This window comes from Mastomys coucha, unplaced genomic scaffold (genome assembly GCF_008632895.1).
Source record: "Mastomys coucha isolate ucsf_1 unplaced genomic scaffold, UCSF_Mcou_1 pScaffold2, whole genome shotgun sequence".
In the NCBI taxonomy this organism is placed as follows: Eukaryota; Metazoa; Chordata; class Mammalia; order Rodentia; family Muridae; genus Mastomys; species Mastomys coucha.
Genome location: NW_022196902.1, coordinates 5835304 through 5858943, shown reverse-complemented (window position 1 = coordinate 5858943; position 23640 = coordinate 5835304). Strand labels below are relative to the sequence as shown.

Below are 23640 nucleotides of genomic sequence, written 5' to 3'. Positions count from 1 at the left end.
ACCCTTTCTCCCTAAAAAAGAACGCTAATAGTAGCCAAGGCTGTTCCCATGAGCTAATCATTACTTTTTGTAAACTTTACAAATATCTTAATCCCCACAGCAGTTCTATAGGATAGGCCTGTGTTATCTTCAATTTACAGGTGAGAACACTGAGGTGCAGATTCAAACCTACAGATCTTTCTGTGATTTGTGTCTAGATTAGAAATGTTTAGCATGGCGGGTGTAAAGATGACTCAGAAGTTAAGAAGAATTACTATTCTTGCAGAGGACCTGGGTTTGGTTCCCAGCATTCACATGGTAGCTCATAATCATGTGTAACTCTAGTTCCAGGGCAGGCAACAACCTTTTCTGACCTCCACTGACTCCTACACAAACACAAATATACATTCAGGCATGCACACACATACATGTGAAATAAATAGAACTTTAAAAATGTTGTAGAGAACAGGTGACTGAAGATACAGAAATATATCTGCTCAATGTTCATACAGATTGCTAGGGGAGAATAGAATAATCAGAAAGACTCTTCAAATTAGGTTCTTATATCCCATAATTGTTAAACTAGTTCTCTATAAACTCCATCTTCTGAATATAGGATTTTGTTTTGCTTTGTTTTTTGTTTGTAAGGTAACTTGCACTTTTCCTTTATTAGTCATGAAGAATTGGTTCCAAAATCTGAGGATGTTCAACTATTACATTAAGAGGCATACTATTTTCAGTGGCCTGTAGTTACCAGGCCATATACTTGGAATCATTTCTAGAGTACTTTCACTGTGTAATAAAATGTAAGTGGTAGTTATTGTATTATGTAGGAAATAATTCCAAGAAAAAGAAGGTAAGCCGGGCAGTGGTGGTTCATGCCTTTAATCCCAGCACTTGGGAGGCAGAGGCAGGTGGATTTCTGAGTTCAAAGCCAGCCTGGTCTACAGAGTGAGTTCCAGGACGGTCAGGGCTATACAGAGAAACCCTATCTCAAAACAAAACAAAAAAAAAACAAAACAACAACAAAAGAAGGTACATGTCCAGTATAGATACAATTTTTGAATGTTTTGATCTGCAGTTGTTTGAATCTATAGGTGCAAAGTCTACAGGTACAGGTACTAACTGTTTAGAGTAAACATATACCAAGCCACACATACCAAGGTGAGATACTCATGTTTGGACCCCTTCTTTTGCTAATGATCGCAACAGTATAAGAAGCTATAAATATGCAGGGTAAGGACATTTACTGAAACTACAAAGTGTGCAAGATGAAAGTACAATGTTGAGCAGCAGAGGGCTTGAAATTTCCTATATAAGTATGGATTTTCTGTCTCATCAAAAGAGAAAAGCTGTACACTCAAGTTTTACCTTCTAGAAGGTGCTATTTGTAGTCTCTTGGAGTTTGTTTTGTTTTTATTTTTTGTTTTTTAATCCTCTCTTTATTTCTATGGATGCTTATCTTATGCCACCTGTAGAGACACAGGTAGCTCCTGTGACTTTTGCTCATACTTCCCTACCATAGAGTCCTGTATCTCCTTTTGTCATTAGCCATTAGCAAAACCCAGGACCACTCAAAGCTTAGATGAATGCACTTTTGTGTATTATAATAAACATGGTCTTATAGTATTTAATAAGCAGTATTTTCCTAGAATTAGAAATATGAAACAAAAGATATGACTACAAAAATTGGCTTTAGTCTTTGTCATTATATCTGAAATAAACTTACATTGAAATATTTGGAGAGTATAGAAAAGATGGAAAAGGAGTTATCCCTAAACCATAGTTCAGAGAGCCCTCTGTTAACAGGGGGCAGAGACTTTCCTTCCTGTCTTCTGCTGGTTCTCATTTACATTGCTCTGAATATGATATAATAATGTTGGAGTAACATAAGCAAATACATGGTTTATTAGTGTGAGGTGGTTTTATATAATTAATAGTAATAATTGGAACCCTCTCCCCTGGAGAGTTCCCCCAACTCTTGCTAGGTGCTAGCTGCTGTTATTGTATAGCCTAAAGCAGTATGAATATTTCAATGATGGTGTTCATGCCATTTGTGAGTGTCTTTGTTTTCTGTTTGTGGAACAGTGCTGTCCATGCTGCCAACACTGAGAGAGGCCTTAATGCAGCAGCTCAACTCGGAGAGTCTAACAGCTTTGTTGAAAAACAGGTAAAAGCTTGCTATGTTCCTTGGTTTATTGGAATGCTGTCAAAAGTTGTAGAATGAGCTAAATACTTTTAATGCATCCTTGTTAACTTTTTTTAAAATTAGAGCTTAAAATACATAGACTCAGTTTAAAAATTAAATACATATTTGTATCATTTTTACATTATTCAACAGTTTATCGCTGAGTACTTATAGAATACATCTCTGCAACAGAAATGTAAAACTAAAAATCTTTATGTTCAATATTGCACTTCTCATAGTATAGGGAAGTGTTTTGGATAAGGAACATGAATTTATAAGTAAATGACTAATGATAGACAAATATAACATGAACATATAATACTGATAAATTATTGTGGCAGTTCAGAAAGCACTACCCACATAAATGACCTAATGTGTGGTGTGTGGCATGCACATGGCATTAGAAATTGAATTCTGGCTGGGTGGTGGTGGCACATACCTTTAATACCAGCACTTGGGAGGCAAAGACAGGTGTATTACTGAGTTCAAGGCCAGCCTGGTCTACAGAGTGAGTTCCAGGACAGCCAGAGCTACACAGAGAAACCCTGTCTCGGAAAAAAAAAAAAAAAACCAACAAAAAAAAATTAAATTCTGTGCTAGTTTGAGGAAACTTCCAGAAACCAATGACTGTTTCTTTTAATGAACAAAATATGGGCATTGGTGGTTTCAGTAAGTAATATGGCTGGAAGGAAAGAGGCAGGGGAGAGAGAGAAAGAGAGGGAAAAAGGAAAGGAGGGAGAGAGAAAGGGAAAGGACGGAGAGAGGAGAGAGACACAGGTGAGAAAGCAAACCCAGGTGCTCACCTGTGTCTCATTCCATGTGATCCTTCCCATGCTCACCACTAAGTTACACCCCCAAACCAAGGAAATCTTAATCAGGTGGTTTTTCTTGACTATAATGAGCCTCAAGTAGCAAGGGAGAAAGAAGTACTGTTTGCAGTTCTGTGGCAACCCTGTGATAGGAGTCTTCCACACTTGCATGCTCTCATGTGATTTCACAGTATCTCTGTCAGGCACATGTTATCATCTGCATTTTGCAAACAGAGACTGAGTACTCAGACAGGTTGAGCAGCAAACTTGAGGATTTTTGTCTTTTATAATAATGGGATTGGACCCGTGAGGTAAGCATTTTGTCACTTAGCTATATTCCCAGCCGTCTTTGAAACATTTTCTGTTACTCAGAGAATACTTCCCAAAATTATAATGAACATATGCTAAACCTTTTTATCTGATTCAAATAGAATACCAGTGGCAGGTGGTTTGTCATTCTTAGAAATAAACTGAATTTAATCTCTGCTTTGCAGATGTAAAGTGTGGCTTATAAAAAGATATATGAACAAATAAATCACATCAGATAAACAACTAATTACTGCTTGAATGTGCATAAATAGAGGACAGAAAATAGATTGTCATTGTCTTAGACTTTAGTCTTATTAAGAGGCAAAGACCAATTCAAATTGAGTTGGCCTTTTATATAAGACAAAAGGGTAGCAGTGAGACGTGGTGGCTTTCCTCCTCCTCAGCAAACCTGTATCCTACAAAGGTCTGTCTCCATTCCAAATGCTTAGAAGGATTCAGTGGGAGAGCCTGCGCTTGGCATCCTCAAGGCCTTCATCTCAATCGCCAGCCCCAGGAAACAAAGGAAAACCTAATAAAATACCTTTAGGTTTAAGGCATTGAATTGACAAAGGGAAATGGGTTAAACATAGTACAATTCAAACACGTTAACTCCAGGATAAAATAAATACTAAAGGAAAATATGGGAGTTTAGAAAAAGATTGATTTTACAAAACCATGCAAAAACATTACTCAGTACACAAGAAGATGAATTCTTAAATTCCAGAGTTTAAAATGAATTGTAGTGGTGAGCAGGGGGAGGGGGGAGGGAACAGGGTTGGTTTTTTCTTTGTTTGTTTGTTTGTTTGTTTTGGAGGGGAAACCAGAAAACAAGGAAAAGAGATATCTTATGACATGTAAATAAATATCTAATAAAAAAATGAAAAAAAATGAATTGTAGTTCTCACTCAGTGCTTATATTTATGAACCTTAATGTTATTTCCTTCCATTTCTTTGTAATTACTATTTTGCAGTTGGTAGGTGTCCATTTTGAAAGACATTTGTATAGAACAGACTAACAAGGCTCTGCGACATGACGACTGCTTTTATACTCCAGTCACCTCTGGTTTCATATAACCTGCCAAGCAAGTTGGTTTGCTTTCTAAACTCATTTGCTTGTAACTGATGAAGAATAAACAAGTGATCTGATAGCCTTGTTTTGGCAGGTGCATGATAGCAGTAAGGAACAATCATTGATTGAGTATCTGGCAGAGAACCTTCAACGTCCTCATCACAAGCAATAGAATGCTTGGCAAGCATTCATCTAAGTTTTGGGTGGATATTTATTTTAGTGACACTAAAAAGTCAAGTTGCTTTTAACTTGAAGTAGATGTCCACTTGAAGAGACCTTCACAGGTAGTGCTTTCCCTGTCCTATGTGCTTTGAAGTCAGTGCGTGCGTGTGGTGTGTGTGTGTATGTGTGCACACGTATGTGTCTCTGTGTGTGTGTGTGTGTGTGTGTGTGCACGCGTATGTGTCTGTGTGTGTGTGTGTGTGTGTGTGTGTGTGTGTGTGTGTGTGCAACATTTTCATTTTGTTTTGTGATCCTGAGAACCAGGACCTCAGACATGATAGGCAAGGGTTCTACCACTAAGCTACATTTAATCCTCAGGTCAAGATTTTAAAACTACTGGCATAGTCTGTTTGTGATGATTATCAGTGCAAAAGTGCTTCCTGGGTCGCTCACTCTGTTCTCACCCACCAAGTCCCCCAAATGAAATAAGGTTTAGTGAACATGGTTTCAGTTCCTACGCTCTAATTTGCCCCTGTACAGATTACTTTTACTAAGGACTTCCTATCTTCTAATAATGGCTCAGCTTAAATTGGAATAACTCTAAATTTTACTATTTCACTACTTAATTACATGGGGGTGGGTAGTATGTGCACATGAATACTGGTGCCTGCAAAGGCATCAGATGTGGCTGGAATTGTAATTACAGGCAGTGTGAGCCATGAGTGAGACACCAAGAACCAAACTGAAGGCCTCTAGAAGAGTGGTATGTTCTCTTAACCTCTGAGCCATCTCTCTAGCCCTATAACGGAAGTTCATATTGAAACACAACTTATGTCCCATTACAATAAGGATGATTGGCCCGTATTTTGTATCTTTGTGTTCTAATAAATAATTTTCATTATATTGTATAAAAATATTTGTTCTTTGACACAGGTGCTCTGAAAGTATTGCATTGTATCTACATAGTGCATTCACACAGTCCAGTGCTACACTGCATTTAAAATGCTTTTTTATTACATTTATTTATTTATTTATTTATTTATTTTATTTAGGGTTTTCAAGATAGGGTTTCTCTATGTAGTCTTGTCTGTCTTAGAACTTGCTCTGTAGACCAGGCTAGTCTAAAACTTGCCTGCCTCTGCCTCCCAAGTGCTGTTATTAAAGGCATGTGCCATTACCACCCACCCACCCACCCAGCTGCTGCTTCTACTCTCCCTCCTCTTCTTCCTCCTCTTCCTCCTCTTCCTTCTTCTTCTTCTTCTTTTGGTTTTAGTTGTGGTTTTTATTGTATTTATGTATTTATTTATTTATTCATTCATTTATTTATTTTGTGTATGCTAGTAGCAGGATAATTTGCAGAAGTTAGCTCTCTCCTTTCACCATGTTGGTCCTGGAAATGAATTCAAGATCATTAAACTTGGCAGCAGGCCTTAATACCACAGAACCATTTTGCTGACCCATAGCAAATGTTTTTTTAAATAAGTAATGCCCTTGTGCTACTATGGACTAGTCTCCTGGATACATTGCTATTTTATTTTTTAGTAAATAAAACTTCTGTAGTGTATCCTAATTTATTTAAGGAGCAGTTTTAAATAAATTGAAAAATACATACATGTTTATAAAGCAGTACAACAGAAGTGAAAGCATATTTAAATCATCAATGAATAGGGAAACATAACATTCAACGTACAAGGTTGTATCAATTTGTCTTTATAACTGTGTAAATATTTTATGTCATTATAAAATATTAATCATTAAATATTATACCAAATATTTATAGTAAAATAAACTTTGTATAAGCACAAAGACAGAAACTATGCCACATGTCTTTAAATCAGAAAGGTAATTAAATATTCTTAGTAAAATAAATATTCCTGTTACATAGAATTTAAAACTCTAATCCCTTTTGAATATTACATAACTATTTTAGGACTACTATGCTTGAACCGAGGGGTGAAGGAGACTAATGACTGTTGTTTTCACTGGCGTCTAGTATGGACAAAATAAAATACATGTATAAGGTCAACAAAATTAGATTAAAATCCTATAAAGCTTGCTTTGAATTAAACTATCAGTATAAGCTTATAGTTTATCTTTAAATGTATACATATAGATACTATATAGATATCTAACAGCTTAGTAGTCATTTTTCCCTTATAGTAAGAGGTCTTCAAAGGGCTTATTTTGTTTTGTAATTTTGAAGTTCCCAGTCCAGATCTGGCAGATGTATTTCTCTGATGGTCCTTGTGGGCCAGGCACAGTGGAGCAAGCTGTCACCTAATAATAGCCAAGAAGTGAGAAGAATAATACTAGATGGCCCAGGGTCTCCAAATGCCCTGGTAGGTGTCCGTAATGACCTAGAACCTCCCTATAGCTTTCAGCTCAGTCACCCCAAACATGTCACCCCAAACATGTCACCCCAATTGCCAAGCCTTCAATACACAGTCCTCTGAGACAATACTAAGCCACCATAGCACCAGCGTAGCTCACTGAGAATGAGTGGAGTCAAAGGTTGTGCTCTCCAGCAATCCCAACCACCAGGAGCCAGAACTCTTAAAAAAACTGGGTACTTTCAGATCTGCAGCAGGCTTAGAGCAGGATCAACTCCGAACAGCTTTTCTTGTTAAAGTTAAAGAGTAAAGGCTTAGGCAAACAGATTTAAGGGCCAACCTGAATAGCCTCCAGTAATGATTTGAACAAAAAGAGGGAGAATATCTTCAGTTTGTTGAGCATCGAACGTATGTGCCAATTTATATGCTTATAATAATACTGTAAAGCAACAAAAATGTATTACTTATGCTTGAGTGATCACAGGATCTCCTTGATTATATACAGGATAATAAGCAGAGGAAAGAAACTTCCTGGCAAAAAACTTTACTGTTTTAGTATGCTTATGTATATGCCCCAAAAGAGGACAAAGGATTAGAAGGGTGTACACTAATAAAGGTGGTTGTTAGTATTTCTTAAAAGAATTACATAATTTTTTGTTATCTTTTTTGACTTTGTTTCTTCTATATTTGTATGTTATTTGAGTTTCTAAAATTTGTGAGTTGTTTTAATTTTAATCTTTAAAATATAGCTCTATGTAGTTCAAAGAAGTACTAACTTATATAGATAATTATCTTCATGTTTTCTGATTTTTTTTTCCTTTAGGCCTTCAAACAAGCTGGAAATATGGGAGGACCTAAAGATAATAAGTAAGCCTGAATATTCTGTATGACAGCACATCCTTGAGCTAGATGTAAAAGGAACTTTTTGTATCATAGTATGTACATGACTCTTCTTTTCCTACCTCACTGAATAGCCAGGTTTAAATCTAAATATTCATAAAGCAAGGAGGTCAGTGTCTGTTTCTAGACAACACTTTGTTAGTGATGGTAGTGATATCATTGTTTTAAGGTATGGTATAAAAATTGTATGCGCTTATGTTAGGTATTTTATTTTCATGTATTTTAAAGGATTTTTTTTATCCAATCTAAATAGCACCTTTAAGTTCATATTTTACACAAAATTTTATTAGTAATAAAAATTTTAATCAAAGAACATTCCTAGGCCTTTTACATATGTCTCAAACCTTTATACCAGAAAGGTTTCCAATGTCTTCACCTGTTTCAGCTGATGAATCTCCCAGATGATGCCTGAGCCTCCCCTTTGGAAGACAACATAAACTTTCTAAGTGTCCTATATTTGCTTTCAGCTGTTGCCCTTTCTCACATGCCCTGTGAACAGCTATTTCAAAATTCTCTTTCTTCATTTCTTCACGCCTACTTGCTCTTTGATACTACACCCTAGTTTCTGTTCTTGTCTCTACCCAACCAGTCCTTATAGGCACCAGAAGTCATCTCTGTGCTTCTGAATCCACTGGGGCTTTTTCAGCTGGCCACAGCAGTGGACACCGTGGACACCTGTGCTCCCTTCTCTGCCCCTGAGCACCATATTGGGCTGCTGGGAGACAAAGTCTTCCTGTTTCCCATCCTCTCTACCTCATCCAAATCTCTACTGGCCTTCACTTTTACCTGTCACTGATAGCAGGAGTTCTTTCATGTTCCACCCTCCTAAGTTCTAAGCTAGCTCTCTGGACTTCTGAATTCTAAAGCTACAACTTCCTCAGGTCTTGCTTTACCTTGTCCCATCCACACACCCATGCTGGAGAGATATCCAGGGCCTCATGAACACTAGGCAAGCATACCAACAGAGTTACATGCCCAAATTGCTTTCCTTTCCCAGCTTCTAACATATAATTTCTCTGTCCAATACATATTTATAAGTAGTACTTCAGTTGAGAAGTACTACTAGCCTGCTATCCCGACACTGAGACAGGAAGATCCTGAGCTTGAGGCCTACCTCAGCTACAGAGTACAACCCTGCTTAAAAACAAAAGACTGGGAGGAAGAGGGGGAACATAAATTATTATATGTATATTATAAAGAGACACCTTAAGTATAAAATATTTTAAATTGTTATATTTTTGTGCTTGATCCATTTACTGTTATATTTGCTAAAGTTAGCTTATTAAAAAGTAGTCAAAGGAATAGGTCATGATTTTATACATTTATTGATGTTTTAGTCACAATGCCAAAGGGTTTCTCTTCTCTCTGAAGGTTTCACAAGAAGTATTGTAGCTGTATATAGCACGTGTATGCTGGTGGTTCTTTTGCGAGTCCAATTAAACATAATTGGTGGATATATTTACCTGGATAATGCAACCGTTTGCAAAAATGGCACTGTAAGTATAACAGACTTGAGCATACACTACTTTATCTTCTAAGAGGTTCAATGTTTAACTAAATATTACTTATTCTGAGTACTTTGAACTCAGCTCTAAGAAACAGACTTTAAAGAATGTTCTCCTTTAAAAGCACCTTTAACTTGATTTCTGTTCTACACAGACCATTCTTGCTCCCCCAGATGTACAGCAGCAGTATTTATCAAGTATTCAACACCTCCTTGGAGATGGTAAGATTCCAATCTGCAGGAAGCATGTTTTTATTATTGAGGAGGGTTTTAAGTGAACAAGGCTCTGTTTTCCTTTTAATTGTGCTTTTCTTTTAATAGGCCTGACAGAGTTGGTCACTGTCATTAAACAAGCTGTGCAGAGGATCTTAGGAAGGTATGCCATATTCCTCTGTCCTTTCTGACTTCCTGTTCTGGTAATAAAATAAAAGTTAGAGCTGCTCATGGTGGCACAGTTCTGTCATCCTAGGTACTCTGAGGCTGAGGCAGGACGATCCCAAGTTCCAGGCTTACAGATAAGGCCCACTCAGTCAAACTAGTGGACTCTGTCTCCAAATTTAAAAGTAGGGAAAAAGTAGGTGTGGAATGGGCATATGTAGAGTATTTATTTGCTCTGTATGCTTGAGGTCTCTCATTCACTCCTCAGTACTGCAGAGCCAAGGGGGATGACAGGACTGTCGTAGGGAACTGGGTCATCTGATGCAGACACCAACCCTGCATACGTGTTATAATCTACTAGATCAATGTCAGCCTTTTCACACTGGGGACTATTTTTCAGATTTTATTGTTTATTGACTGGTTTCCAAACAAATTAGAAATATAAAAAATACTTTAAAATCTGCCTACCCATCCCTTACACTAATAATATCTGTAATTATGACAGGGCTTTTCTTGTGAAATCTGTGTGAAGGCTTACTATGGCTCTGTAGTAATGGCCTTATCTGGTGGCTGGCTTCCCAGTCCATTCCAATCCAGCAGCATCAGGCTAGACTAAATAGTACAGGGTGTCAGATACCAGCTTACTGGAAAAGGAAGGCTATGAAGGGTGTCCTGTCATTTTAATTTATCTGACTTACTTTCCTCTATTTCTAGTGTTTCTCTTAAACATTCCTTGTCCCTTTTGGACTTGGAGCAAAAACTAAAAGAAATCAGAATTCTTGTTGAGGAGCATTCGTCTTCTTGGAATGATAAAGATGTACCCAAGTCTGCACTGTGCCAGTACATGATGCCAGATGAGGAGACGCCGTTGGCAGCTCAGGTACAGTTCATAACCAGTTCTCATTGTCTCACTCATACTCTGGATTTCTCAAATCTGTTACTCTCTCTTTAAGTATGGATTTCTGAGTCTTAGACTTCAAGAATTTAATAAAGCCTTAAACATAAGAAAAGTTCAGTTAGAATAGCTAGCAATGTTTATATGAGATCAAAGAGAACCTAGAAGAAAAGCATACTATCGACAAGATCATGAAGAGCTTTGTGCAGCTAGATAAAAATTTTCACTTCAGTTTGCAGAATTAAATTTTAATGAAACTAGGAATACATTCAGCTTTGCTTAAAGTCATGTCCTCTTTTTCTTTAATTGTTGTTACATATATATAAAATGTTAATACATGTATTTGTTAACACTAACGTTAATATATATGTAATGTCATACACACACACACACAGAGAGAGAGAGAGAGAGAGAGAGAGAGAGAGAGAGAGAGAGAGAGAGAGAGAGAGAGAGAGAGACGCATGGTTAAAAAGTAAAACCTTGGGCTGGTGAGATGGCTCAGCGGTTAAGAGCACTGACTGCTCTTCCGAAGGTCCTGAGTTCAAATCCCAGCAACCACATGGTGGCTCACAACCATCCATAATGAGATCTGATGCCCTCTTCTGGTGTGTCTGAAGACAGCTACAGTGTACTTACACATGATAAATAAATAAACCTTTTTAAAAAAAAAGGTAAAATGTTTTTTAAAAGAATGAATAATGGTTGTAGGTCGACAACCAGAAGGAAGCTCTAGCCACTCAACTGAGAAGCAAACAAGGCCTGTTCTAATACCAGTCCTGGTGTTGCTATACCCTACTGTGCGCTGTACCCTAGTATGCCCTGAGCAGGTGTTACAGAAGTTTCTCATTAAGAACAATACGAATGCCAAAGGGTTTTGGTTATATATTCAGGTTCTGTAACTTTTTTAAATTAGTAAGTCTTTTACATTATTATTTATAGGTTCAGCTGAATCCATTCTCTGCTATTGGAGAATCATAGCTCTGACATATAGCTGGAGAAGGCTGGAACAGATTGCTCTCTAGCAGGGAGGCCCTGTAGACTACAGTGTTCATTATCGTTGCTCAAGGGTTTTCTCTTTGCCTGTTTGGGTGCTGAGAGAGACTGTGATTAAGCAAGAAAGAAATAAAAAGTACAGTGGACGGAGGGAAGGAAAGGAAAGGAAAGTTGTGACCCATCAAGAGAGTTTTATGACTGTAAAGAGGACCAGTGAGACAAAATTAATGAAAGAGCCAGCTGTGCTGTGCACTCAGGAGGCAGGAGGTTCACTAAGTTCTAGGCTAGCTTGGGTTTCATAGGGAGACCTTGTTTCAAACAAAAGAGAGAGATTAATGAAAGAAATTAGCAAATTATTATAAAATAGGATCTCATTGAAATGCAAGAGAATTTAAAAAGTCTAAACCTGTAAAACAATTTCCAAGTCTTAGAATTCAACAGTGGTACAAAGTAAAAAGAATGTACAGGGTTGAATGGAGAGTGGAGAATGGGGCAAGGATCCAGGCCATACTGAGTTCAACTGAGACATAGGATAAAACAAGGAGCTTCACAATAGTTAGACTAAAAAGAAAGGAAAGAAGAATGAGAAACTTCACACATCCTAATAAAATGTCTCAATAGTTCAAGAAGTGTGTGCTGGTCTGTGTTGTGTGTGTAGTGTGTGGTGCATCCACGGAAGAGTGCAGGTACCCAAGCATGTGTAGACCAGAGCAGGTGTGTCTTCCTCTGTTGCTCTGAACTGAACTGCATTGAGATAGGCTTTCACTGAACCTGGAACCTGACATTCTGGCTAGGCTAACTGGCCAGCAAGTTCTGAGATGGTCTCTGTCCTCAGTGCTTGGGTTATAGGCATGTGTAGCCTTATCTGGATTTTCACAAGAGCACTGGGAATTCGCACCCAAGTCTGCAGGCCTGTGGTGCAAGGACACTGACCTACTGAGCCAGCACTCTGTCCCCTATTAGTCTTAACATCTGCTACTTGCTTTCTTTATGGATGCCAGAAACATCCAAAACATCCCAAATAAAGAAAGCCTTACAAAGTACGCTTCATTTCATGTTTTAAATACTGCCTACATGTTTACATAAACCTTTATATGTACGTATTTTTTCATTTGGCAGGATTTTTTTCTTGACAAAGCAGAGATACTCAAGTTTCCCAAATGCTTGAGTCTTTATTGTGATTACTTCATTCATGACTTTGTAATATTTGCAACTCTGAAGTATAGATTTTTGTTTTTACAGGCCTATGGGCTTTCTCCCAGAGATATTACCACTATTAAACTTCTCAATGAGACAAGAGACATGCTGGAAAGGTATGTAGAGTGCATATAAATGTTACCTGTATTTTCAGTGTAAATATGACTTTTTTCTAGAGTTTCCAGAGCAAATATTTAATACATTACCTAAAATTTGTTTTGTTTTGTTTTGTTTTTTGTTTTTTCTAGACAGGGTTTCTCTGTGTAGCCTTGGCTTTCCTGGAACTCACTCTGTAGACCAGACTGGCCTTGAACTCAGAAATCTGCCTGCCTCTGCCTCCCAAGTGCTGGGATTAAAGGCGTGCCCGAAGTGTTGGGATTAAAGGCGTATGCCGCCACCGCCCAGTTTGAAGATTAAAATTTTGATGTCTTCCTCTGCTTTAGGTAGGATTTCCTATGTAAAGCAGAGGGAAGCAGAGTTGGGTACCGCAAGTATATCCCCCATTCCCTGCTGGCCTCTCCTGTATTATCCGTGCTCCCTGTCACCCCCTCCCAACCAGCAGTCTTACTCGTTTCCCTAGCCAGCTTCGCGCCTTCTTTCATGTCACATATCTATATACTATTTTGTGTGTACACATAAAATGTGGGGCCCACAAATGAAAACAGTAATGTCCTTGTCTTTCTAAGACTGGCTTCATTTATTTAATATGATTAGCGCTAGTTGTATCCATTTTCTTCCAAACATTACCACTTTGTATATATACCAAATTGTTTGTACTATTCCTCCATCTCTCTGTTGATGCACACCTAGGCTTGGTTGCATGACTCAGCCATTGTAAATAGTGCTGCAGTAAACATGAGTGTGCAGTTGCCTGCCTGTGTGACATGCTAAGACCCTTTTGGATAAACACTCAGGAGTGGCATAGCCACATCACATGATGGGTGTACTGTTAGTCCTTGAGGACCCTCCATGCTGGCTTCTATACTGGATAGATTTGTTTGTCTTTTTGCCAGCTGACATTTTTAAAATGCATATTAATATGAAACAAATCTAATGAATAGTCTCATGATGTTAGGCTAAACAATACAACAGATTGTTATGCTTAATTTTGAAAAACTGACTTTGGTAAATTTAGACAGTTTTCATGCTATGAAAACTAGATTGTAACTAGAAATGTTAATGATTCTCCAAGGCAACCACATAGTTATTGAATTGGGGAGGGTTGTTTTGTTTATTTGTTTTGCCCACTAGGAATCTAAAACGTGTGCTATACTTCTTATTTTATCTAGTCCAGATTTTAGTACAGTTTTGAATACCTGTTTAAACAGAGGCTTCAGTCGGCTTCTAGATAACATGGCAGAATTCTTTCGACCAACTGAACAGGACCTACAACATGGTAACTCCATAAACAGGTAACATGGAATATAAAACATTATAATATGAACAGTTGCTCTTAAAATGTGATGCTTTGGATATGTTTATATTGTTGTACCAGATAAAAAGAAATCTTAGGGAGCTAGAAAGGTGGCTCAGAGGTTGAGAACACTAGCTGTTCTTCCAGAGGGCCCGAATTCAGTTCCCAGCACCCACATGGCAGCTCATAACTGTCTGTAACTCCTATTCCAGGGGATCCAACACCCTCATACAAACAGACATATATGCAGGCAAAACACAAACATACATAAAATAAAAATAAGTAATTTCTTTATAAAAAAAAGAAGTCTTAGGTGATAAACTACACTTACAGCAAATTAAACTCTTGTAACCCAGTAGCTGACAAAAGTTCCTTCTGAACTTAATAATATTTGCATTTTCCTCCCCATACCTTTGCTACTACAGCATTCTGAAACTACCGTTTTACTAAGTCAAAATCCATTTTTCTTTAATTCTTTAGAATCAAAAGCCAAAAAGGTAGTCACTATTGGCCTGAATTATATTCAGTGGTTTGACCATAGCAATAACCAGACACTCTTGTAGATTATTGTTCAATGAATTATTCTTATAGTTATATTTTATTTATATTTCAGTAATTATTTTCAGAAAGGCTTAAACATATTCATTTTATGTCATTATAGAATTGGGAATACCTAGTTGGTTCAATTATTAGTAATGTTTGTCAGTTCTGTTACTACCTGTGTTGTTGGGAGTTTTTTTAGGGGGTTTCTAATGTAACTCTTAGCCTGGGTCTAGAGAAGGTATATTTTGGCTGGTTCTTGAGGTCCCTTCTTTATTATGCAGGAAAGGATAATTTGCCCCTAATGGTGAGTATTTAGAGTGCTCAGAGTAGTAAAGTTCATGCTTAAGACAGTTTATACCTACCTTAAAAATAGATTTCAGCTGAAGACTAATCTTACTCTCTGTAGCCAAGATACTCCAATTAATGAATTTCCAGGATCACTTGTACTTGTCAAAGTACAAGTTACTCCCCCAAGTGAGGTAAAGAATTACAGTAGTTGGGTCCAGAATTACAATAGTTCTAGGCCAGCCAGGGTTGCATAGAAAGACCCTGCTTTAAAAATAATTTTTATAATCGCATTAATTTGTGTGTACATGCACATATGTCTATGTGTCTGCATGGGAGAGGCAGCCTTCAGGAGATGATTCTTTCTGATAATGTGGGGATTGGGAATCAATCTTGGGTCCTTAGGACTTTTCCTGCTGAGCTATCTCACTAGCCTTTGATTCATTTTCTTAAAGAGCTGTGATGTCTGCAACCTCCATACCATATTGTATAACAGTGATGACATACAACATGAGGGAAGTGTTTCTAAAAGTCCTGAAGGATGAAGTTGGCTACAGATATGAAATAGGAAACCATAGATGGGGAAGCATGTAATGTGTGCTAAGAGAAGCAAAAGAACACAGGCCACTAAGGAGCGGCTCGAAATGTAACTGAGACCTGAAGGTCCAGGTGAATGTAGCAAACGCTGGCAGTGCAGGAGGAGGAGATGATATTGTAGATGTTCAGAAGGGCGGCTGGTCAAGAGCTGATGCAGTTGGAGTGCAGCTCAGTGTGTGAGATCAAGAATTTGTTTATGTTACAACCACTGTCATTCTTTTCATTTTTAAACATTTGTTTTATTTTAAAAATTAATTTTTTAAAATTACATTTGTATGTGTGTTACTATTTGCCATACATGTGCTAGTGCTTGAGGAAGCCAGGAGAGGGCCAAAACCCCAAAAACTGGAGGACGACATGGTTGTGAGCTGCCTGATGTGGGTGCTGGGAGTTGAACCCTAGTCCTCTGCAAGAACAGTCAGTGCTTTTAACCTCTGAGCCAGCTCTCCACCTCTCACCTTAGAGCTTAAAGTAACCTTAAGATTTTTCAAGTGATGAGTTAAAAAAAAAAAAAAAAAGTTATTTTAGGTCTAAAGGCAAGGAAGGCTGAATGGACAATAACATGAATGACATCAGAAAATAGAATTTTAGTTATACTTCAGCATTATTACTAACTAGGAATAATATCAAAAATGAAAGGACTAAATGTTTGGAAAACTATTACAGGGAACAATAACAAAAACATATTAATAAAACAACGCCTGCAGGATGGCTCTGTTGGTAAAGCCGCCTACTGCCAAGCCTGCTGACCCACGTTCAATTCTTGTAACCTGCATGGTGTGAAGAAAGAATTGACTCCTCCAGTTTGTACTCTTCCCTTCCCTTCCCTTGCATACACACACACACACACACACACACACACACACATACACACACACACACATACGTGCACAGTAAATAATAAAAATGTTAGCAGGACAAAAATCATCTTTACTGTTGGTTGAAAGAAATTTATTGTATCTTACTATAAATAAAAATTGATATAATAAAAATTAAAATCAAGAGCAAATATGCTTATTGATGAAGCAGACTGATTTTTATTACATTCAGAAACAGAAACAAGATTGTCTATATTGGGGTGTTAAATAAGATTGTATATATTGGGTGTTCAGATTGTACTTTTGCATATTCTGATGAATGTAAAAAGACTAAGAAAATACTAATTTTAAAGACCAAAATTTAAGAGCACCATTGAATTTTCTTATATTTATTTTTAAGATAGACAACTAATAAGGTGTTAATTGACTCATAATTTTCTAAGTTAAGTATATTCTTTCAAAATGTAAGATCATTTTTAACTGGAAAAATATTGTTTGACAGCCACAGAACTTTATACTTAGAAACCCAGGAAAATAAAAGGGTTAAATTCTTCTCCTAACATCAGTCTATAGATATGATCAAAATACTATTGAAACCCCATGGGAGATTGGAAGGCAATTCTATTGGTATAATGTCACATGATAGTAAAGTTAACCTGGTCAGATAATGACTGAAAGTTCACAAGGAATAAAGACTTACAATGTGTTCACCTGTCAGGGGGACCAAGATGAAGGACAGGAGTATGTGGTGCGGGAGAGGCACCGAGGCAGGACTTCTCACTCAATAGGGAGACCAGAAGCAGCTGGCATGGATACTGCAGACATTAAACATGTACCCTTTGACCCAGAACTCTGTTTACACAGATAACTCAAATAAATATTGAAAAAACTTGGACAAGAACTTGAGTGCTGGCTCTAGGGAGCTGGTGACAGTGCGATAGCTCGTATGGGCTACTACCTAATCATTGAAAACAACAGACAGAAACATAGAAAGCATTAAAGGTTCTTATGACAAAAATATGGTAGAGAGCTTTCGTTGAAAAAGAATTAAAAAGTATAAAAATATATAAAAATTGTCAGAAGAAAGTATCCACAAAATTAACTCTAGTTATTATTTTTACGTGGGAAAGTTATATTTTGGTTTTCTATTAATATATTTCTATAAGTATTCTTCAGTGATATGTGTATACTTTTATAATTAACATGTTAAATGCCTGTGTATATTTCAGAAAGTAACTGCTGTGGTAATTTGTTTTCAGTCTGTCCAGTGTCAGCCTGCCTCTAGCTAAGATCATTCCCATAGTGAATGGACAGATCCATTCAGTTTGCAGTGAGACGCCTAGTCATTTTGTGCAGGTAAGTGAGAAGCTTGGGAGTACTGAAAAGAAGCTGTGTTCATGGTTGTTTCCAAAATGACAGTACACTCCCTGCTGTGATCATTCATTTAAAATAGAGCGTGCAACCATATTCCTAGTGGAAGCTTGCCCACAAGAGCTTAACAGCAAATTCATAGCAGTACTTTTCCCCTGCTGTCCAACTCTCGTTAGACTGCGCTCCGGGGAGGATGTCCTGGCGACTAGCAATAATTTGTGGAGCATCATACTTTGCATTAACAATGCAGTTCTTCATAGTTTGAAAAAAAACTTTAAAAGTATGTGGTAAACAGGATGTTTTCATAACTAATAGAGTAGCTGTCAGGAGTACCTCACCAGGCTGCTTGCCGAAGCCTCACCAGAAGATACAGAGTTCTCCCCACACTAGCTACAGCTCCACTGTTTCTCTCCTTCGGAGTTCATTCTGGAAAGTGCTCTAGTAGAGGATGGCTTTGGATCTATGGACGTTTCTCAGTCACCCACAAACTCGAGGTTTAAAAGGTTTACAGCATGGCTCAGTGGCAAACAGCTGTGGTGATGTGCTGTGCAGATTCTAAGGCCTCCATGTACATGTACGTCTTCCTAGTGTCATTTTCTGAAGCCATATAATGTGTGTTCTAGAGAGACTTTATCCTCTTGTGGCAGTACAGAGCCAATGACTAGGGGCTTCCGCTCCTGTTGAGTCATTAGCCTGTCCTTTAGACCCAGGTGGCTCTGCCCTGTGCTCTCTGGTCACACCTCCCAAACCTAAGAGCTAGCCATTCACACTGCAGAAGAACCAGTAAAGAAGGCCGATGGCATGTCACTGAGCTTACGCCTTACACAGTTCTGCTTCTGCCAACATGTCTGGCATGACCTGTAAACATCCATTTTAACAAATTCATGAAAATACAACAGTGAATAATACAGCAGCCATAGCTTTAAGGCTTAAGTAATTTTGTACATTGCATTTTAATTTAAACCCACATAACTGATAATCAGACCCAAAAGGTAGGCTTTATTGTCTGCATTTGTAGTCATGATTTTGAATAAGGACCCATGGGCTTTACCAAAGAGCAAATGGATCTGTGGTAGTGAAGGCTGGAATGCCTTTGACATGGTTATCTTCAGATATTGAGTCCAACTGCTCAAGAAATGTGCTTTCAGTCAGTGCTCCATTAGGATTTACAGACATGACTTCAAGAGTCCAAGAAAATGAGGGGAAAGCTTATGGTTCCTACGGACATAGAAACCCACACAGGATCAACTGAAAGATAATAAGAGAAAAGCATCATACTGTCCCTGAACTGAGAGACATAACTATCTTGATGTTCATGTTTTTGTTGGCCCCATGTAGCACCAAACTGTGCCTTTTGGATTGAGAAAACTACAGAGACAATGAAAACAACAACAGGAAAATTGGTCATGTGAAGGCCAAGTCCAGTAACTCGCTCCACAGAGTAAATAGTAGCAGAGCACTTGCAACAGATTGTTTAAATAGAACACCAGGCCAGTCAGGTGTAGAAGCAGACTGAACTTATAAACACAAATGTGGCAAGCAGCTCCCTACCCACACATGAGTTAGTAATCGTCAGCTTGATTTAGTAAAGGTGTGCTGGGGTAGATGCCATTTAATGGTAAATATGGTTTTTGTTTGTTTCCTTGTGTGAGTAGTTCAGGGTGGAGACAGCCGAGGACTCCTCTGTGTCCATCTTTGTGTCACTGGGTCCTGCTTGTGTTTTGGTTTTTAGTAATGGAAAAATCTCTAAGCTTAAGACATTTATGTGTTTTTCATTTACACAATAATATAAGCAGCAGCTGGGTGTGACGATGCACATCAGTAACCCTGGCATTCAGGCCAAGGCTGGAGTGCCAAGCCAAGGCCAGTGTGGGCTACAACAAGACCTATGCCAAAACCAAGCAAACACACCTTATCATCTGAGTACTGGAGTCAGTTTACACTTGCAGGAGGTGTGTGGATGCCTGAGATGCATTGCAGCTATACTGCAGAAGTGCAGAAGCAGCCTCAGGAAAACGGCACCACCACCACCACCACCACCCCACCCCGTTTTTTAAATTTTATTTAATCTTTTTCTTACATTCCAGATTTTATCCCCATCCCGGTCCACCCTCTGACTGCTCCACATCCCATACCTTCCCCACCCACTCCCTGTCTCCTTGAGGATGTCCCCACCCCACCAGACCTCCCCACTCCCTGGGGCCTCATGAGTTCACTTCCCATCATTTTAAAGGAAAACATTTTATAGTTCTCAAAATACATTTAAAAGAAGATTTAGGAGATAGGAATGTTGCTTCTTTCTGAACTGACAAGATGTATCGGAAGTTCTGATAACTTCCACACTGTCGTAAGAATTTTAAAGAGTCTGGTTTACATTGAAGAAATTCCCTTTTCCCAATTAATACTGACGCAGTTTGAGGCCTGTGGTCCTGCCTTAAGGAAACATGACATTTCAGTTCATTAAAACAACAGGTGATTTCTTCCCACAGCTTTATATTCACCATCAGGAGGTTGAGAACCTTTGCTATAAAGTGTATGTGTATGGTGTATGTGTATGTGTTCATATAAAATAGATATATACTACATCTGTAAGAATTATATGCTTTATTTTCTAGAAATAAGAAACTGACCAGTATTTCCTGTGGTTTAGTGTAAGAAAAGCATGCCTTCCCTTACTTTCTCCTTGTTCCTAAGTACACAAAGCTTCAAGACAGATGCATTGCCTTGTAGAGATGAATTTCATACCATCTAACCTCTTGCAATCTGTTCTGTCATCATTGTTACCAGGATCTGCTGATGATGGAGCAAGTGAAAGACTTTGCTGCTAATGTGTACGAAGCATTTAGTACCCCCCAACAACTGGAGAAATGATTGTTTTCTTTCAAGAAAGACTACATCGGATTCATCTACATTAAAAAGTACTCTGAATAAATCACCTATACCTAGAGTGACAATTTGCAACCAAATGGCTAATAAAATCTATTCTTGAGCAAAGTCTTCATTTCATAATGAAGTAGATTCATTTAGCACCTTACTGTATTTTTAATTCATCAGCAGTCTACTTCATCAGGTGTATCTAACTGGTGTGCAAATTACATCAGGATCAATCATGATTTCTTACAGTCTGGATAGCTGATCCAAACCAAGTAGGTACTTTTATAGGTACATGGAATGGAATGTGGTGTCCTTTTATACATATAATGAGGGAAGATATGTCTGGAAAAGTAGATTTAGCATGGGTGGACTCTGAAATTAGGATGTTTAACTAATTATGAAGTTTCCTGGACTCTGAAGTAAGCAAGAGCAAGCCAGATTCTCTCCGGCCACCCTTAGAAGGCACACGTAATTTGCTCACACACACCTGCCAGAGGGCTTATCATCTAGGAATCAGTGGATTTGAACCCATCATCAACTCTATTTTCTTTGCTGTTGTTTCTTCAATATTTATTTGCAGCATTTTCTAAAGCTTTGTTAGCAACCCTCAGAAGATTGCATATAGATTTTCAGGCTAATGTTATCTTGTTTACTCACAATTATTAATACTTACAGGTTTATTCATTTGTGTATAAATTTAATAACTTTGTATTGATCTTGAGTATAATTGTTGCAATAAACTATTTTAATAAAATATAGTTTCGTTTAGTTAATACCTTTTAGCCATTAATTTATTTGTTCTTTAGTAATATTTTTGCTCTTTTTTTTTTAAGAGAGCTTGCTAGTTTAAAGTTTTAACTGGTATATAGTTGGTGCTTTCTTATAACTTGTTTTGTTTTTTGTTTTTTTTTTTTTCAGAAAAACTGTAAATAAAAATAAATTATCTCTTGTCTCTAGCTTACCTGTGGTTCTTCATTGAGAATGGCATTCAGGCAGACCTGACTGACTCATGTGTCAGCAATGGATTAGCTGTATCTGGTAATAGATTGCTCTCAGAATATAGCTTTATATCCCTGCCACATTAAACAATATAGCTAAATAGGAGATGGTAGAAAATGAATGGTAAAGGTCTTTGTAAAGTTTGGCTGAGGTCTGTAACAAGACAACCATGTATAAAGAAAGAGCTCAGAAGAGACACACTCATTGTTAACACTTGATAATAGGAGATATATATATGCCATGCATCTCATCCAAAAATGCCCAGGCTTTCAAGCAGAGAAACTTTGAAATCACACAGTTATAGCCTTGTCAGGAAAATTGTCCAGCAGAAAATTATCACCTGGAGTCATCAGCACCTGCAGAGTCAAGAGCATCGATGAGGTGGCAAGGTTTAAAAGCAGTGAAATAACCTATGCATTTAAAGTTAATGATGCTGCATAGTACTGATTTGCTCCTAACAGTGCTAGAACCCTCTTGTCTTGAACAGTTTGGTTAGAAAGTGATTTAAAACGGGCTATCACAAAGCCTTAGACACTTTAACTTAAAAATCTAAACATTCTTAGTAAGTATTTCCCATACAATTTAGGCCTTGTCTCACTTTTCATGGTGCATCTGTGTTCCCCAGTAGTAATTACACATACAGGGAAGGCCCTATAAGTCTACTGAGGGGCGTTCTCCATTGCCTTTCTGGTAAAAATCACATCATCCATGTAGGTGGCATTACACTTCCCCATCTTTTAGTACTGAGTTACTCACATTGATCCAACAGTTTTTTGTTTGTTTGTTTTTGATTTTTCAAGACAGGGTTTCTCTGTATAGCCCTGGCTGTCCTGGAACTCACTCTGTAGACCAGGCTGGCCTTGAACTCAGAAATCCACCTTTCTCTGCCTCCCAAGTGCTGGGATTAGAGGCGTGCGCCACCGCCGCCCTGCCTAAGGCCACACTTTTATCTAGTCATTGCACAATATTCAATGTAGCTGTCAAGGAAACTGCAGTTCTCTGGTCATTAGCTTATACAATCAAGGTAATGAGATATTCCCCTGGCAGAATTGATTTGTATTAGTCTTCTAGGGCTGCCATAGCAAATTATTGTTAACTGCATTACTTGAAACACCAAAAATTGCCGGGCAGTGGTAGTGCACGCCTTTAATCCCAGCACTTGGGAGGCAGAGGCAGATGGATTTCTGAGTTTGAGGCCAGCTTGGTCTACAGAGTGAGTGAGACAGCCGAAGCTACACAGAGAAACCCTGTCTCAAAAACAAAACAAAAAACAGAAATTCCTTTTTTTTTTTTTAAATTCTGCTGTGAAATCTAAAACCAAGGTGTCAGTAGCACTATGCTCCCTCTGAAAGCTCTGGGCAAATCCTTTTGTTCGTTGCTTACCTTCAGATTCTAGGGGTCTTTTTTTTTTTTTCATTTTTTAAGAAGTAGAACACTGATTAAGTGTCTGTGTCCTTTCCTCAGGTCTAAGTGTCCCTCCCCATCCAACATGAGCTCCTTTCAAAACTTAATTACATTAATAAAGACTTCACTTTTAAGATCACATTTTGGAGGTTCAAGAGATGGATATAGCCCACTGCAGCCACATAGCTAAGCTTTGGTACACATACACCACGTGGGAATGGGACTGGAGGGTGTACCACTCACTGGAAACCGTTGCTTATCCTAGCCTATTCAGCAGGAAATGAGCATTAGCTAATTAGTGAATTGTTTAAATGGACATTGTTGCTTCTAAGCGTTTCCACTTCCAGACACAATAAATAGACTTTATTATAGGTGTGTAAAGCTGAGAAGGGCATTTATTTTGCTTAGAGATAAGGCTGGCAAATTCGTATCTAGTAGTTTTTTACTTAACAAAAGTAAAGTGAAGTTTTTCCTAATTCATAGGTATTTGAACACGCTGACCTTTTAGAGCAGCCCTGTCACCTCTGTATGGCATTCATAAGAAACAGAGAGGAACCCATGAATTTAGAATGGTAAAGTCAACATCAGTGTCTATTTTATTCAATCAAGTAATCTAGTTGGT

At 38.0% G+C, this 23640-nt stretch overlaps 1 protein-coding gene across 5 annotated transcripts in view; it reads left to right on the top strand.

Moving 5' to 3' along the window:
- Pex3 (peroxisomal biogenesis factor 3) overlaps positions 1-20737 on the top strand; it is a 30287-nt gene extending 9550 nt beyond the window's left edge. For 3 of the 5 annotated variants that reach the window (XM_031380448.1, XM_031380447.1, XM_031380446.1), the window contains 10 exons: positions 2068-2149; positions 7670-7713; positions 9118-9242; positions 9406-9472; positions 9572-9626; positions 10343-10508; positions 12759-12829; positions 14003-14125; positions 17630-17726; positions 20529-20737. In XM_031380448.1, the coding sequence (XP_031236308.1) occupies positions 2068-2149; positions 7670-7713; positions 9118-9242; positions 9406-9472; positions 9572-9626; positions 10343-10508; positions 12759-12829; positions 14003-14125; positions 17630-17726; positions 20529-20612 (914 nt within the window). In that variant the 3' untranslated portion in view covers positions 20613-20737. The remainder of the gene's footprint in view (positions 1-2067; positions 2150-7669; positions 7714-9117; positions 9243-9405; positions 9473-9571; positions 9627-10342; positions 10509-12758; positions 12830-14002; positions 14126-17629; positions 17727-20528) is intronic. The other 2 variants (XM_031380445.1, XM_031380444.1) reach the window with 2 other exon arrangements.
- The last annotated feature ends 2903 nt before the right edge of the window (positions 20738-23640 follow it).